Here is a 17,532-nt window from a genome sequence, read left to right on the forward strand (position 1 = left end):
TGGGAATAAACCCACGCAGACACGGGGAGAACATGCAAACTCCACACAGAAAGGACCCGGACCACACCACCTGGGGATTGAACCCAGGACCTTCTTGCTGTGAGGCGACAGTGCTACCCACTGAGCCACCGTGCTGCCCAAAATATAAACAAAAAAGCTACAAAGCCAATCAAACAGTTTTTATTAATCTTATTAAAACATCCCCAGACAATTATGGACTGGACCGGCACAGGTTTTCACAATGTGCTTTCAGACTGAATGTGCTTTCAGTTACTTGAAAAAACACCTGAAAACAGCATGAACAACAGCTACACAAAGAACAATAAGCAATGAGGTGCACAGCAATCATCTCTAGGTTATTTGCTCATGTTTTCCTAAGAACACCTTATCTCAGTCAAGTATGATACGCTGAAGTAATAAACGCTGAAGTGAGTTCACTAATAAAAACAACTGTATGGATGTGATGTCTGGGTGTCCACATACTTTTGCCCATGTGGAGTATGTCATGAGTACCCCATGTTTTTCCTAGTAATAAAGAAAGAAAGAGGAGGCAGCTGACCAATCAGAGCACAGCGCACTCGGAGGGGGCGTGGCCATGCCTGAAAAGCGGTGGAAGAAGCGAAGGCGCAGAAACCTGCCGCGAGTGAACAGGCGGCGGATGTGATCAAAATATCTGATATAGTCCCCCTTTGGGACTGGAATTATTTGTCTGGGGGAAGAAGACGAACAGGTGAAATATACTTTAAATTCTGCATATTATTTACTTTATTATTATTGAATTAAAGCTGTTGACTTAAATGTCAGGCTCGATTTGCTGGCTGTGCGGCTGAGAGATTTATGATGGGCTATAATGAATAAAATAATGAGACAGCACATCAGACGGGCTTTTATATTAATGACTTATGTTGATACGAATTTATAATATTATTTATATCTGATTGCTTGTATTTATTTATTTTTAAATGTGCATATAAACTGGTGCACGTAATTATGCTGTTACAGGTTTTATACAAATATCTCATTAATTGATATGAATATTATAGATTATTTTTTTAATGCGTGGATTTTGTTCATACTCAGGCCATGTTGTTTAATTTTCTTTTCATGATGCACATGATCATGCAAACTGACATCACCATCCAAGGGCATATTGTGGCAGGATGCATTAGACAGGAGGCTTTAAAACAAAAGGATGCAACAATAACAGACACGCATTGATGCTCCCACTGTTGCTCAGCTAACAGTCACACCTGAGCTAGTCCTGCTAGACCAGTTCTAATGCATACCCACCACAGGCCATCGCATCTTATGTAATGGAATCTTTCAGTCTTGCTTTCTGATGGACCTGAAGTGCGTTTGTGATATTTCATGCACAACAATGCACAGGAATCCTTGTGTGCTCGCACCAGTGTTGGTGTATACGCGATGTAAAGATGACATGGCTTTGTTTATGGGTACAGAGGAGCCTTGTGCCCTCATGAATTATTCATCCGCAGCTGCAAGATAAAGACACAAAGATGTGCAGTCTCAGATAAAGACACAGCCGACTGTGTTTTAACCATGATTCTGGCCACTGATGCTGGTTGCCATAGATACAGAAAGGTGTACAGGAGGGTACAGTGATCCATGGCTGGTGTTTGCCAGCAGTATGATACTGCACACGGACACAATATCTACCCTAGAGCTGAATATTTTGTCTTTCTTAGGACCATGGTTCGAATTACGTGGGGGGTTTGGGGGGTCTGACCCTCCTAATTAATACTTGGGGTGAAAACAACTGTTCAAGGGGGTCATTAGTTAGCTAATATATAAAGTTGACCCCCCCAGCGGTCAAATATCTGTATAATTCACACTCTGCTCGAGACGCTTTAGATTAGACTCAGCAAACGATACAACAAAGAAAATAATGTGTTTTTTAATATACTTCACTGTATTACTATGATGCCAAAAGCACAATCTTAGCACAATTAGTATCTTAAAGGTGCACGTCAGACCCACGTAAAGACCCACGTAAAAAAGAGCCCAAGAGAATTCCACAAACACAAGCATGGCAGACTCTCATGCTCAATGGGCAGCAGTTTGGGGCTCAAGAAGAAAATCTTTCCAATGCTCTTGTAGTCCAGCTCATAACTGCTAAATTCTATACGGCTGGTCGGGCATCTACATACAGACATGAGTTGCTACATCTAGGGGGGATGGCTAAGGCCCCGCAATGGAATGGCATCCATTTTATCTAAAGGTAATTACAAGTGAAATTACAAGTGCAAAGCTAACATGATATCTTTATCTCTCTTCCTCCATCAGAGGCCCATGGAGCGGACAGTTTTCTAAAAAGTAGTCAGCTGCGTTGTTGGCGTGATGGGCAGCCTGGGCGAAGGCGTAGATGCCGGTATGGTGAGCGAGGCTCTGCTGGAGGCTCTGTGTACAGAGTGTGGGCAGATCCACCGTGCCTGGGAGAATCACCTCTACAACTACAGGCTGGAGGTGGATGACGACCTGGTGTGTCATATCTGCCTGCAGCCTCTGGTGCAGCCGCTGGACACGCCGTGCGGCCACACGTTCTGCGCCCGCTGCCTGCGCAGCTTCCTGCAGGAACGTGACTTCTGCCCGTTGGACAGAGCCAGGCTGCAGCTGCAGGGCTGTCGGCGATCCAGCATCCTGGTGCACAAGCTGCTGGATAAACTGTCAGTCACTTGCCCGCTTACACCCATCTGCTCGCTCAGCATGCCACGATGTGACCTGGAGGCGCATCTCAAACACAGGTACGCGCATACACGCACTCACACGCCGAGTGCTTCAAATGAACATCAAATATGGGTCAAATCTAGCACCAGAAAGTGACTTTATTATTGTACTGGTCATTTTGATAGTCATTAATGTTAGAACTGAGAAGCATAAAATGAGGAGTGGAAACAGTTGTAGCCTAGCAGTTAAGGTACTGGATTAATAATCAAAAAGGTCGCTGGTTCAAGCCCCACCACTGCCAGGTTGCCATTGTTGGGCCCCAGAGCAAGGCCCTTAACCTCCAATTGCTTAGATAATATATACTGTCACAGTACTGTAGGTCGCTTTGGATAAAAGCGTCTACTAAATGCCGAAAACGTCAATGTAAATGAAACAAAACAAATGCTTTAATGAAAAATGTGAACCAGTCATGACTAAGTACCATTTTTAGGTAGAGTGATCCAACTAGGAAACAAATATCTTGACTGTCATTATTGGAATATAATAACTATAAAACAATACAGTAAAGTAAAATGCATCATTACTATTCTCAGGCTACGATCTGCTTGTAAATTAGCACAGATGTGCTAAATTATAATTACAATTTGACATATTAGACACTCACATTGTGACTGACTTTACTGTACTATAGTTTATCCAACTAATCTGACAGTTCATACAGTATAACTGCACTCTTCTTAAGGCAGTGATACTAAATGTGTTAACTTGTGATGCTGTCCAGATGTTTTTTGATGGCTTGTTGGGTAATCAGATTACAAATGTTCAATACTTCAGTTGAACACCAGTAGAAGTATGTAAATGTGGTTAATATTGATAGGAACACTCTTATTTTGCATTCTTTCAAACATGTGCATTTAAATGGCACTTGCACTTTACTGCCACCTTGTGTCTGTTTACTTGAACTTGAACTAAAATGATTAGTATTAGTAGTATTAGTAAAATTGTGGCTTATATGAAGCATCAAGGGTTGTGTGCATAGTACAGTTTTGTTTAGGAAGACGTATTTATTATTATTATTTTACTGGATTTAGCAAAAGCCCAAGGGGTTACGAGTCTTCTGCTGTCTCTTCACTGTGCTATTGTTTTAATTAATCCTTAGATCCATGGATATCAGCATGCCTTTTCAATTAACATATTGACGTACAGTACTTAGAGACGTAATTCCTGGATGTTGTACCTGGACTTGTCCTGTGTAAAAGGGGCTTACATATATAGCTTACATAAAGGTCAAATATTCAAGCCTTTACAGACACTTAAAACAACAAACTTTAAACACTAGGGAGCAGAAGTTATAAATAATGACCAGTTTCAAAGAGTCTGATATACACAGAAGTCCTAAATGTAAAAGTGTTAGGTTAGGATAGCACTGTGATGTTCACCTCCTTCATGCATAAATGCATCTACAAGAGTGCAGACTCTAAAGAACATGAACTGAGTGCATTCGTTCACTTTACAGATCATGTTTTAGTAAAAAGCACAGCTGTAGCGTACACAGATGTCATCTCAAATATAATTATATATACAGATTGCACTGAGGGTTTGGATCTTACTGTTGTTTTAATGGACTTGATCTCTGAACTGATCTTCCACTGATCTGTAGCGAACGGTTGGGTATCAATCCTTTGCTTTCTTCTGGTCGAACCAGGCCTGATCTGTCATCCCATCAGGGGATTACTTGCCCTGTAGTCATGTGACAGGAGATTAGCCGTGCTCCTCAGGCATGCGTTGGCCACTTGCACGCCCGTATCTTCAGCAGCAATGCTGGGAAACTTCAACTCCAGGGAGCTTTACAATTATTTCTTCTGTGAGACCGCTAAAGGAAACCCGGGGCTATGGTGAGTTCAGGTCCGAGCGAGTGGTTTTAGTTCAGCTTGTACGATTCAGTGAGTAGATTTGAAGATCGGTTGTGATGCAGCGTGAACTGCACAGCGAGTGCCGTGCATAGAGGAGTTCGAGTTTGGCTTGGATTACGGTTGGCAAGAGTCGCTGGTGGTTCATGCCAAGCGTGTGTGAGTAGTTTGGATGGATTTTACGTTTCGCATGGAGTCAAATTCAATAAAGGTGTTTGAGGACAAACTGCACATTTACTTAAGAGTTTTAATTCTAAACATTAACTACTTTTATTCAAATATGTACATCAGATTTTTGTTTATCTGCAAAGACGACTATTACAATATTTATTCTATTATTTGTATGTATAATAACATTTATTTCATAACATAATTGAGGACAATTTGTTAAGACATGCTGATTTCATATATTTGTATTTATTTAGTAAATAAAGCTAGCACACCAGCGCCGAGATTCTGAACATCCCGGTTCAAATCTCAGCTCTGCTACCGGTCGGCTGGGCACCATCTAGTGGACACAATTGGCAGTGCCTGCAGCAGACAAAAATTGGCCACTGTGTCTGCTGAGTGGGAAAATGACCGGACTGAGTGGATAAGGTCTTCAAACACTGTGCAAGGACCCTGGTTAGCAGATCGAATCCACCGAAGCACAGGTGAAAAAGATGGTGTCCACTATAAAATATATAGGGCAAATATACCCTCCGCGAGCTCAATCAGGATCCCCAGCACAGGAAGACAAATTGACTACGCTAAATCAGGAGAAAAAGTACAAATAAATAGAACAAAAATAAATACATTTCCTTCCAGACTGGATGTTTTATTTGATGATTCATTTTCAGGTGTCCTGGCACACAACACAAGAGGGCGGTCATTGAGAGCTCGCCGGTGGAAAGCGGCGAGGAAAAGACCATGATAACCGAGACCACCAAATCTCCACAGACTGAGCTTCGGGAGAGCACATCCCCGCTCCCCGCGCCCTCTAACGCCTGCAGCAGCGTGCCCATGTGGACAGAAGAGCGAGGGGTGGATAACCCAGCGTTCGAGGAGAGCACCGAAGAGGACCGTGAGTCCCATCAGTATTATAATGTTTGATAGCACATGTGTGAGCACACGTTTGCTTGGTTGACCTGAGGCTTGTTTGTTTAGGCGTCCACGGTTTGGAGCGTATCACTCCGCGGGTGAAGCGTCCCCTCAGCAACCCCTGCATCCATCTCCTCCGAACCGGAAGCTCTGCCTCATCAGGGTGGGACTTTGTCGAGACTCTGCCCCTATCAGCAGAGGAGGGTAAGTCTTCTACTCTCTTACTTACGTGGATTTAGTAGCATTATCACTACTGTTTCTTTCTTAACGCTAGTCCCCTTGGGTCTAAAGAGGTCACATCTGGGGAAATCACTGCTGCCAAGTTGCCACTGTTGGGCCCCTGAGCAACATTCAATTGCTTGAATTGTATTCAGTCATAATTGTTAGTCTGCTAAATGCTGCAAACGTAAAATTATATAATATATAAAATAAAATTAGGGTCAAGTGTTTTCAATCAGGTGTAAGTAGATCTCTTTTTGATTGAAGGGATCAGGGATCAGATCTATCAAACAGGGATCTTCATAACACATTTGTGGGGGTGTACCTTGGCGCAGACCTCAGAAAAAGAGTTCGATGCTCATTAGGCTGGACACAGTCGAAGCGTTTGGACTCCACCGGTACACAGTCAGCCAAAATTCATTTTCAGATCAAGGTGTGTAACAGTCCATGAGGTCACATTGAAGGAGAACACTGAAGACCCCTGGTGTGCATGGTAGAGGTTCAAGGAGAAAGTCTACATACATCACTACATCAGTGACTGACGATAACCAATTTATAAACTCTTTATGTTTTCCAGGTTGTGTGAAGCTGCCATCGTTGCCTGAAGGTGAAATCACCACTATTGATATTCATCGGTCGAACCCGTATGTGGAACTGGGTATAAGCATAGTCGGGGGTAACGAGACTCCTTTGATAAACATCGTAATCCAGGAGGTTTACCGGGATGGCGTTATTGCTCGGGACGGGAGGCTTCTGGCTGGGGACCAAATACTACAGGTGGTTACCGCTACTACATTTCATTTGTCAACACTGGTTGAGTTGGAATTCCAGCATAAACCTACGTTATGTATAGCGCCCAATTAAATTAATGTAAATATGTGCTTAATTTCACTGACCCCGTTTGCAAAAATCACAGATTTTTACTGCCACCTTGTGTCTGTTTACTTGAACTCACACTAAAATGATTAGCATTAAAATATTCAACATTAGAAGCATTTAAACTGTGCTCACTGTAGTGATTTATGTAAAGCATCAAGGGTTGCTGTATGGTACCAACACTGAGACGTAGCTGCATTTCAAATTTCACACTCCTGGCTTCCCTTCTACAGGTGAACAACGTGGACATCAGCAACACGCCCCATAACTTCACTCGTTCCACGCTGGCTCGCCCGTGTGCCACCCTGCAGCTGACCGTGCTCAGAGAGCGCCGGTGCAGCGCCCGGCCACCCCCTGTGTCCGCCGTGCCCTCCACCGGTGGAACCGAGGGCAGTCCGGCCAGCATGCGCATCACCCTGCACAAGCGTGACTCTACGGAGCAGCTGGGCATCAAACTGGTGAGGCGGACCGACGAACCGGGCGTTTTCGTGCTGGACCTGCTGGACGGGGGTTTGGCCGCTAAAGACGGAAGGCTGCACAGCAACGACAGGGTTCTGGCGGTAAACGAACATGACCTGAGACACGGAACACCCGAGCAAGCTGCACAGATCATACAGGTACGGCAGACTGGTCAATACTACACTTGTAATTCGTCCCATCCTATCTTTTGTATTGACCAGGATAAAGCGACAATGAATGAATAAATGAAACTACAGCCAAAGTGCATGAGTCAGGCCTCTAGGCTTGTTCAAAGAATTGGCAAAGCATTCCTAGAAGGGCTAGCTGTGACAAAATGTGATGTTTAAAGCACTATAATGAGGTTACATTGGCATGTGCCATCTTCCAGAAGTTTGGCATTGAGTTTTTTAAACTGACTGTGGCATTGTTCTTGTGTCAATTGTAACACTTCAGGCCAGCGGAGAGAGAGTCAATCTGTTGATCAGCCGACCTGGCAAGCAGACCATGGCCGTCCACACCGGCTCGAGCTCTGCCCGCGACAGCTGGTGCCACGAACACTTCCTGCCTCCACCACGTACGGTCATCCCCAGCAGCGCACCCAACCTGCAGCTCTCCAGATCTTCCACCGTCAGGGTGAGTGTAACACCAGAGCTCTTGGTTTGGCTGTGTCCACAGTATTAATTACCGCCGCTGAACGGATCAATGACGGGATCGATCGTCGTCAAGTAGCAGCGCTGATACTCTGTGGATAAAAATGTAGAAAGCCAATCAATGTCAGGATCCGTCCGCTTCAGTTAAAGCTTCTGTATTTGTGTGTCCACGGCAGGACCTTTCTCAATGTGTCACCTGTAAGGAAAAACACATCACTGTGAAGAAGGAGCTGCACGAGTCGTTGGGCATGACCGTGGCCGGGGGTCGGGGCAGCAAGAGCGGGGAGCTGCCCATTTTTGTCACTAGCGTTCAACCGCATGGCTGCCTGTCGAGGGACGGACGAATCAAACGAGGTCAGTCGCAACAGCGTTCCCTTCCAGGCTGTGGTCACTTCAGGTTTTTGGATGCAAAATTCTGCATCATAAAACAAGATTCACTTTGCTTCGGCTACTGCCAAAAGCCATCGGTACATGACGCCACTACCAGAACCAATTGACATCAAGTTTCAAGGTACCGCTGTATATCTATGGTTAGTATAATAATTATAACTAAAGCTGTTTACATATATGGTATTATGTATATATACATAGTACTATATACATAATAATAATTAGCATAAGCATAAGAATGGGAATACTATATAGATGTGTAAAATAAATAACTATACATGAGGTCTTGGATATGGATATATAATTGTGCAGATATGTGTGAGGTAGACAGTTTTATGAAAAGTGCAGGTGCAAATGATAATAAATGATAATAAATAATACATAATAGGTCCATAATAGGTCCAGTGTGTAGTCCTCCAACAGGAAAGGGCCTTTCCTAAATTGTTGCTGCAATGATGGATAAGCAGTTCAGAAAGTGAGTAAGTAATTGATTTATTACACCTATTAGCAACTTTTGTGGCTGAAACACATAAATTCATAAATAAAAAGGGGTGTCCAAATACTTTTGCCCATATAGAACAGGGACTAATGGAACCAGCTCTGCCACTGACTGCTGGTATGTTCACTAGGACGCTTCTTCTTTGAACATCACCTATACACCCATTGTTGTATTCTGTCCTCAGGAGACGTCCTGCTGAGCATTAACAGTCAGGACTTGACGTCCCTAAGCCACAGCGAAGCGGTGGGCACGCTAAAGTCCAGCGCCGCGTCCTGCTCCGTGCAGCTCCGGACGCTGGAGGTGAGCACCGTGGTCGAGCCGGGCCAAGACGAGGGACTCCTGCCTCACCACGAGAGCGACTACGACGCGGGCTGGTCGCCCTCGTGGATCATGTGGCTCGGCCTGCCCAGGTGAGGCTTCATCTCTGTCGGGTTAATGAAGGGCCACGCCATGACACGTTCTATGGGAGCCGTTAGAAGAATAAGCTCTGCTCTGCTTTTAGCTCTCGTGGTCACACCGGTACCGACATAGATTTATGACCGGTCTTTAATGGGATGAGATTTCCGAACCGCGCGCTTCTATTTTTAGACTGTTAACAATTACTCTGCTGGGATGCTCCAAATAGCCTCAGTGAGCAGAGCTATAAATAAAATTACGCCAGAGAAAGTGACGTGGCAGCGTGCCATCAGCGTGCTAGGTTTTAAGTTCACCTACTTACTGCGGATGCCCTTAACCAAGCGCCGTCCGATAGATAAAGGACTCTAAATAAAGTCTCCGCTCACAGAGTCAGAGATTTAGGACGTTCTGATCTGACCAGTGCAGTGTAGGGATTATGTATCAGCGTGTGCCGTAAGCTCATCGGCTCCAAGAGCCGTGTCGTAAAAATCACACACCTTACTGAAACCGAGACACAGGAAGCTTTTAGTCTCCTCGGTCTGCTGTTCAGTCCGTCCTCCCGTCTGCTGGCTTCCTCACCTCTGAGCCCTTTTGTCTCTTTTAATGATTATATTGTGCCAAACCGTCTGCATCCGATCGTCCCCGACTCCCCCGCGGTCTCATCAGCAGCCGACTGTCTGTTAATGGCCTGACTATTATAAAAAGATTATAACAGAAGTGTATGGATAAGATTTTAAAATCTAAGGTCATTTAGCAGTTCCAGTTATGTGTAACCAAAAGGGGTGGGTGTTACCTTCCTCGAGCTAGTGTGGTGAATAGTACAAACAGCAAATGAGCAATAATAAGAATTTGGGAAGTACTACTTTAAGAGGAAAAAAGGGAATTAGTTTCAAGGAAACTCGGCACTCTTGATTCAGCATCATTTCTGTCTGTTCAGCTACCTGCACAGCAGCCATGAGATTGTCCTGCGGCGGAGTCACCCTGGTAGCTGGGGTTTCAGCATTGTCGGAGGTTACGAGGACAACCACAGCAACCAGGCCTTCTTCATCAAGACCATCGTGTTAGGAACGCCTGCCTACTACGACGGGCGTCTGAAGTAAGTAAATACTTTTATAATACTATATATTAAACAGAATCATGTTAAGCTTTTGTACATTATAATAAATCCTCTATATTATTTCAGGTGTGGCGACATGATCGTGGCGGTGAACGGTTTGCCCACGGCGGGCATGAGCCACTCGGCCCTGGTGCCGATGCTTAAGGAGAAATGTAGCCGCGTGGCACTCACCGTCGTCTCCTGGCCCGGCAGCCTGGCGTAGCCGCTCGGCTCTCGGCCACCCCCCGCGTCTGAGCGTTTTATCATTACGCCACCCCCCTCCGCTCTGCCACGGACGCTGTAGTGTCGGTATGAGTTTCAGAACTTGAAATGCTTCACTTAATGCTGAATTGTAAACCAGGCCTTAGAAAAACCTGCCACACCCAGGAGGGAGGCCCCACCCCTCTGGAGGGCAGCCTTAAGGCCTCCTCATGACTCTGCCCTGCCAGTGGTTTTATATGTAGGTGTCGTCTGTGTTCTATGAGTGAGTGAATGAGTGTAAGAGAGAGTGTATGTGTACAGTGTTTAATAAATAATTTTCCCTAAGACGTGTGTGAGAGGAGACTGTTGAGACCATAAGTGTGTCCCGTTTTTCTTGGATCATTTTTTATTATTTCTAATTCCGCCCTTGTACAACACAGGAATTACGGCATTTGAAGACACATTTGCATAATCGGTTTTCCCATTAACTTTAAGTAACCTCACCCACTGATAACACATCAAATCACTGACGTTTATTTACAGTTACATCATGAAATGAAGAGGTTTTCCAGCTTGAACCCTGCATTCTGCTATTTACAACAACTGAACAACAAAATTGGATCCTTAGTCCTATACCCAACTCAGAAACTAGAACCTCTTATGCTAGTCATCAGCTTTATTAATCAGAGGTCATGTGACATCTCCAGCATACGACTTATTTAATCGAACACAAAACCATCACTGCAGGGAAGTGAGTTTATTAACCATGTGGTGACAAACGTAATACTTGAAAGTAAGGTATAACGAGGGCTGACATTTTAAGAAAAATAAGCAGGGGTCTTCTTGAAATATTTACTTTGGTTTGGGGTTTTTGGCCTGGTTTAAAGAGATATTTTCCAGGTGTGCAGAGAGTTCAGAGGCACTCGGTTTCGCCTTTGATTTACGCTTCTTCTGTCCCAGTTTGGATGTCTTCTGCAGACAAAGAGAAATAGAATTTAAATACAAGAGAAGCAGAGTGTAAACTGTAAAGCCATGAAATCTGAGGGAAAACAAGACAATGGACAGACCAATTTTCTTGCATCAAGAGTCTGAGGACACCCAAGTCAGATTTAACGCTTGAAGACTCTGTAGGTGAACTTTATTTGGTCTCAAATTTTGTAAAGGAAAATATTGGCAGCTGGAAGTTTGAATGGATGGTATCAGAAAGAAGTTGCTTACAGGCTTTGGTGTATCAATAATGGTTGATCAAACAGAGTACATGGATTCTCCAGGAAAGGAGGTGGTCATTCATCTACTAACAGCTGCAACAGAATGTGCTTTCTGATGGCATTTCCTTCATGCTTCTCACTCAACCACTTCACATTGGAATACCTAGTTTTGCCAAAAGCCATGCTGACAGATCAAGCAGATCAAGAAAGTAATTCTTAATTATTGTTTCTTACCAGCAGTTTTTTCTTCTGAGGGTCATGCACGACAGCGTGTCGCTTCAAGCTCTCCTACGATTGCAAAATAATGGGTTAAAGCATCAACTTCAAGCAATCAGTTCATTAAAACCCAAACATTTTTCCTCACCTCCATGGCGAAGGCTTTACCACATCCAGCATGAGCACAGATGAACGTGCGTTTGCCCTCGTGGAAGGACAGAATGTGGTTCTGCAGACCGAAGTGGGTGGTGTAGGTTTTTTCACACCCCGCCCTGGTGCACTTAAACACATGGCGTACACCCAAGTGGACCTTCAGCTGGTGCTTCTTCAGAAACCAGGCTTCATGGAAAGTCTTGGTACAGCTGTCGCACTGCAGTATCTCTGACAAGCAAGATTAGATTTTGGTTAGTATGACTGGTTTTTAGATGGACCATGAACAGGCAACTGAATAAATGGGAGATTTTATTTATAGGTGGAAATTTAACATCCCTTGAGAATTCCATGTGCTCAGGGGACTGCTTACCTTACTGCAATCATTCGAACACATCACTTTGCTCTTTACAGAAAATTTCCATGCTACCATTTCACTATCAGACATAAGCCATAAATCTAATTACAAGAAGCCAGTTCATTCAAGAGAAGTACACAACAAATAAGTATGCTCTAGGAATAGTGCTAGTTCACCACCATATCACAGCATCTTACCTCTGTGCTTTGCTTTCCTGTGAGCCTGATACTCTGTCCATGTTTTACCTTGGAAATTACAGCCCTCCTCAGCACACGGATAACCTACAAAATACAATGTTAGCACAGCGAGAAATACAGCCATGTACATACACAAAAGCCCAGACGTTAATCAAGGACTGCAAGAAATTACCATCGTGCACTTTCTCGTGTTTCTTCAAGGCTTTGGAGGCAGCAAATTTCTTCCCACAGCCCTCATACAGACACCTATAACAGCATGCTATTAATCCAAGTCAAGGAGGGGGAAAAAGAAACTGAAATCTGATTGTACTCACTCGAATGGTAACTGGTTTGTGTGCTCACATGTGTGAGCCTTCAGCTGTTTATTCTTATGAAACTCCTTCCCACAACCTTCATAATTACACTGACAATACAAAACGAGTGAATACACAGTAGGGGGATATAAACGGTTCTGTTGCATGCGTTTGCTACACTCACCACATAGTGTATTTCCTTGTGCTGGTGTACGCGAGCGATGTGGTTCTTCAAACCAGCACTACTGGAAAAGCTCTCAGGACAGCCTTCCGTCGAGCAGCTACACAGATTAGCAAACAAATAAAACAGATCAGCACAACAGTTCAACAGCATCAACATAATCTGTATTGACACAAAACTAGTGATTTCTTTAGTGTAAATGGATCAACAATTAAATTGTTCATTAGTGAATAACACTACTGGGATGCAAACTGTTTCAAACCATTCTTAAAGGAAATATAAATAGAAATATTAATTAGAAGGACTCACAGGTAAGGCTTCTCTCCAGTGTGGCTCAGATTGTGCCTCGTAAGCTGGTACCGGGTACAGAAGCTCTTATCACAGTTGTCACATGCAAACGGTTTCTAATAAAAGTGTCATAATTGTTTTATGCAAAGAAAAATAAAAAGGCATTGACATAGTTAAAAGCCCCCCAAAAACTATATTCTGCCTTTAATAAATCATGCACATGTTATTTCTTGACCTTAGTGGTTAAATGTAATTATTTTCTAATGTCTATTTAAATATGCATTTATATATGATTATATTGAAGCATCACACCCTCTCTCTGCTCCCAAATAAGCTCAATAACACTTTTCATTACACAATAGGATAAGCAATACGAAAAATACAAATGGTACTATATATATATATATATATGTATAAGAAAGACAGTATTTATAAAATATTAATATTGCTACTATATATATATATATATATATATATATATATATATAAGATAATATTAATAAAATATTTTTTTTAAAACATGCAATTTTGCAAAGGTTTGTAACTAAAACATAATAAAAATGCAGAAAAAGTCCAACTAATCAGAGACCAACAAATAAAAAAAAAGTCAACAATTAACAAATACATTTTAACTTCAACACACACTTAACATCTGTGTGTTTATAACTTTGCTGTTAATCTAAAATGCTTCTTACCAAACCTGTGTGTTTGCAGTAATGAGCTTCCAGTTTCCATGATTTGGAAAAGGAAGCTTTACAGTTGAGAAAGGAGCAAACTAAAGTCTTGCTCGGATCTTTTAAGCATTCTCCCATGTTTTATAAAGCTAGATTTACGTTTTATTTAGTTGTTTTACGATCTCTGGTCAGTGGCAACTAGATTTTTGCCTAACGACAATCTGACAGGTTGTACTCCGTATTTATACACAGTGGAATGTACCACTTTGAGTATCTTCACATTAAGAAAGAATACATTTACTTGAAAGACAAGAAAGCTGTGAAACGACTGGGTGTCATGTGGAGATAAAAACACTAATTGTTAGTCAGTCATTATATAAAAGAATTTTGAAAAGAAGTTGGAATTATCTGGTATCTATGTAATTAGGATGTTAGGAGAACGCATAATGGTTCGCTCCTAATTAGCATGTACCTGCCTGTGAAAGTCACGTGACTGATTGGGCATCACTTGCACTTGTTCAAAATCACATCTATTTTTACTATGTAGTGCACTAAGTAGGGATTTTTAACCATCTCGTAGTTAGAATTAGAAATCTAAGTGCTGAAATTAAAAATCACATTGTACCGAAGTAGAACATTTTTTAGGAACGTTTTTAGTTTTGAGGCTGTAGGGCGCTCGAGGTACAAGTTTTAGTTTGTAGGGGATAGTGCGTAAGATGTCATTTGGAACACAGCTATGCTGCGCCATTATACCATACTACGAACTATACAGTATTGCTCCAATAGTTTATCATGTGTAGAAATTATAACTTAGTATTCTTCACTTATTTTCCCTTACAATAAGTCATAGTAGAGTAAAACAAGTATTCAACTAAAATTAAACATATGTTGTATTTTACCTTTTGCCCTATGAATAACTTCAAAGTACTCCAAATTTTACACCAAAACCTAATAACAATTATCCATTGTTGGCAAATAGTCAAGACATGGACAATAAACTCATCATCCTGGTCAGGGTCACACTGGTCCCAAGCCAAACCTGGAACCTAGGTGTATACAGCAGATTAGACTCTTATTTGCTCATTTACACACCCGCACAACTAGTAGCTACTTATTTAAGTGCTTATTTTGTTGTTTTGTAGGTGCTAAGTGACATGGATTCCCAAAGAAACAAATAATTTTTTCCATGCTGCAGTATATCACAACCTTTTATAATCTGCTATTAGAAAAATAACAGAACAGTGGCTTTAGATGTGTCAGAGAAGGTTTGTGCTAGTCTGCAGTTCTCCTTGGCCAGCATGGCTGTCATGCATGAGGTAAACAGAGCGATGGATGGACTGGACTAAATTATTAGCTGGACCTGGACTAATAAAGATCACATATTAGGCTCCACAGTAGAGTCAGACTGTCTGACGCGTTAGCACAGTATGCTGGCATTGATCTGTAGAACATGTGATTGGGGATGAAGGTCTTTGGGATTGTCTGACAGTGATTGATGAGTGTATTAATCTGTCAAAACTGGCTTATGGGTTGGGCCTGTCTGTGTCTGAAGGAGTGCCAGTCTTATTCAACTAATAATAAACACTCTTAACACCCACATGCACAGAATTTATAACGACCATTCCATAACACAGATGACTGGTACAACTTACTGATATGTCTGATTTACAGCAACTTCCGTTGCAACATGATAAAGCTGAGTTCCATGCCCTAAAACATCCATGTGTATTTTAACAACTCCACTATCAGCAGAGGGGAAATCTAAATGATTTTTAATGATGATGCATTATGTGCCATCATGTATACTTCATACTTTTTACGCTACAACTACAGGCATTAGCTATCAAAATATGGACTTGCCCTTAACAACCTTTTAAACAGCACTAGCAAGCAATGCACAACACAGCCAGTGTTATAAACGTTTCTTATTGTTACAGAGGCCTTCATGTTCCTAAATCTTCAAAAGTTACTGCAGCTTTTGGCAGAAGTGACATCATTGATCGGATGAACTGACAATTTATGGTGCCACCTCTGACGGCATATTAATCTGACCTCAGCCAAGAAAACCTTCCTGCTATCTAATCCATGTCCTTCCTCCTCCACGTCCTCCTCCCCATCCGCTCCTGCAACCCTATTGTGTGGAAAATCAATAAAACTGTCTCTGTATCTGACTGAGCATGGTGTGCACTGATAAACAGCAACACACAACCATACAAAACTGGTTTCCGGCCAAAAGTACAGAAACATACGGACATAGACTCAGTGTACCAGTAGTACAGAGAAAGCTAGTGGGACATGTTTGTTGGGGGAAGACGGCACCATGGCTGGTCTTTTTATCACCTAATCTTCCGTGTTTGCCGGTCCCAGTGGTTAATATGTAACACGAGGTCGATACGGCTGCCGCACTGCTCAACGGCCTCAATCTGTGGGTGTCAAGCGAGCATGATTAAGGAGCTCGTACTATATGACTGCATTCATCCAGTCCTCCCTACCACCGCCACCCAACACAACTATCCCCTTTTGCCTTTCCTCTCCCCCTGAGTCTATTTACTTTTGCTTTATTCAATCAGTAACTGCTGTGAGTCAGCGCCTCTCGGATACTCTGGCACCTCTGTAAAAGAACCAGGTCTGGTGTCTCAATCTATGTGCTATGATTATGGATATAATCTATCCAGATGAACTAACATGGTGTGCAATGTCCTGCAATTGTTTGGTGACCTGTCCAAGGAATTCTAGTGCATTTAGTGCTTCTAGGATTGGCTCTGGACCTGCTGGCACTTGCTTGAGCTGCCCCACTTAACTGTACGTGTTTTATTTGGTTATTGTGAAGTAAATACCTCTAAATGTAACAACAGATTTGCCAGGAAACCGAAAAGTTGCAGAAATGTCTCACAACCTAGTTCCAAACTACCTCTGGAGGTAACAAAGCAAGCTCCACAAAGGAAAGTTCTGACTATATCCCCAGTCAACACATGATAATCGGAACACCCACTAAGAACCAGCCTGACCCTACTAACTTTCTTGTGGATAAGTGGAAGTGAATCCTTGTAGTCGTAAGCTAGTTTTAAAAACCAGAGTAGCTCCAGAATCCTGTCAATGGCACCGCTATCACAGTTCCAACTGCAGGTGTTTGGTACCAACAAGCTGAATCTTCCACACGTTTAGGAATTCACTTATCATTAACAAGCCAACATGTCACACAGTGATGAATTGCTTTGACTCCGCAGGTCCAGGTCACCTGCATTCAAACGCTCAAATATGTGGATGTACCAACACTACCGTGATAACATGGCTGGCATTATCTTCTCCCTCTGGGGACAACGGATAGCACGGCATGCACGGAGGTTATCTGTCCATTCTCATATGCTCTCACACCACATACTGACCCTGCATCTTATCACTGCTGGAGTCGCACTCACACTGTGGTCGAATACAATGTGGGAAAGAAATAGAATAGATTTATAGCTATTAATTTAGGTCAATTCGATTAAATGAACATTTTAGTC

General features: G+C 42.7%; 2 protein-coding genes across 3 annotated transcripts; one reads left to right on the forward strand and one right to left on the reverse strand.

Moving 5' to 3' along the window:
* The first annotated feature begins 639 nt into the window (after positions 1-639).
* Positions 640-10,806, forward strand: lnx2a (ligand of numb-protein X 2a). Its single transcript, XM_062985441.1, has 11 exons — positions 640-730; positions 2,305-2,762; positions 5,435-5,658; positions 5,742-5,879; positions 6,472-6,671; positions 7,004-7,387; positions 7,683-7,862; positions 8,056-8,233; positions 8,953-9,178; positions 10,102-10,260; positions 10,348-10,806. The coding sequence occupies exons 2-11, from the start codon at positions 2,359-2,361 to the stop codon at positions 10,481-10,483; spliced, it is 2,229 nt and encodes a 742-aa protein (XP_062841511.1). The 5' UTR covers positions 640-730; positions 2,305-2,358; the 3' UTR covers positions 10,484-10,806.
* An 84-nt stretch (positions 10,807-10,890) lies between these two features.
* Positions 10,891-14,227, reverse strand: gtf3ab (general transcription factor IIIA, b). 2 transcript variants are annotated; one of them, XM_062985645.1, is made up of 9 exons: positions 14,048-14,227; positions 13,374-13,468; positions 13,068-13,164; positions 12,905-12,993; positions 12,763-12,836; positions 12,591-12,674; positions 12,034-12,266; positions 11,904-11,957; positions 10,891-11,430 (listed from the first exon to the last, which is right to left on the reverse strand). In XM_062985645.1, exons 1-9 carry the CDS (start codon positions 14,162-14,164, stop codon positions 11,314-11,316), a joined length of 960 nt encoding a protein of 319 aa, XP_062841715.1. In that variant the 5' UTR covers positions 14,165-14,227; the 3' UTR covers positions 10,891-11,313. The 2 variants fall into 2 exon arrangements, with proteins under 2 accessions (XP_062841715.1, XP_062841714.1); XM_062985644.1 differs by having other exon boundaries at positions 10,891-11,433.
* Between the last annotated feature and the right edge of the window lie 3,305 nt (positions 14,228-17,532).

Source organism: Trichomycterus rosablanca, chromosome 23 (assembly GCF_030014385.1).
Source record: "Trichomycterus rosablanca isolate fTriRos1 chromosome 23, fTriRos1.hap1, whole genome shotgun sequence".
Lineage (NCBI taxonomy): Eukaryota > Metazoa > Chordata > Actinopteri > Siluriformes > Trichomycteridae > Trichomycterus > Trichomycterus rosablanca.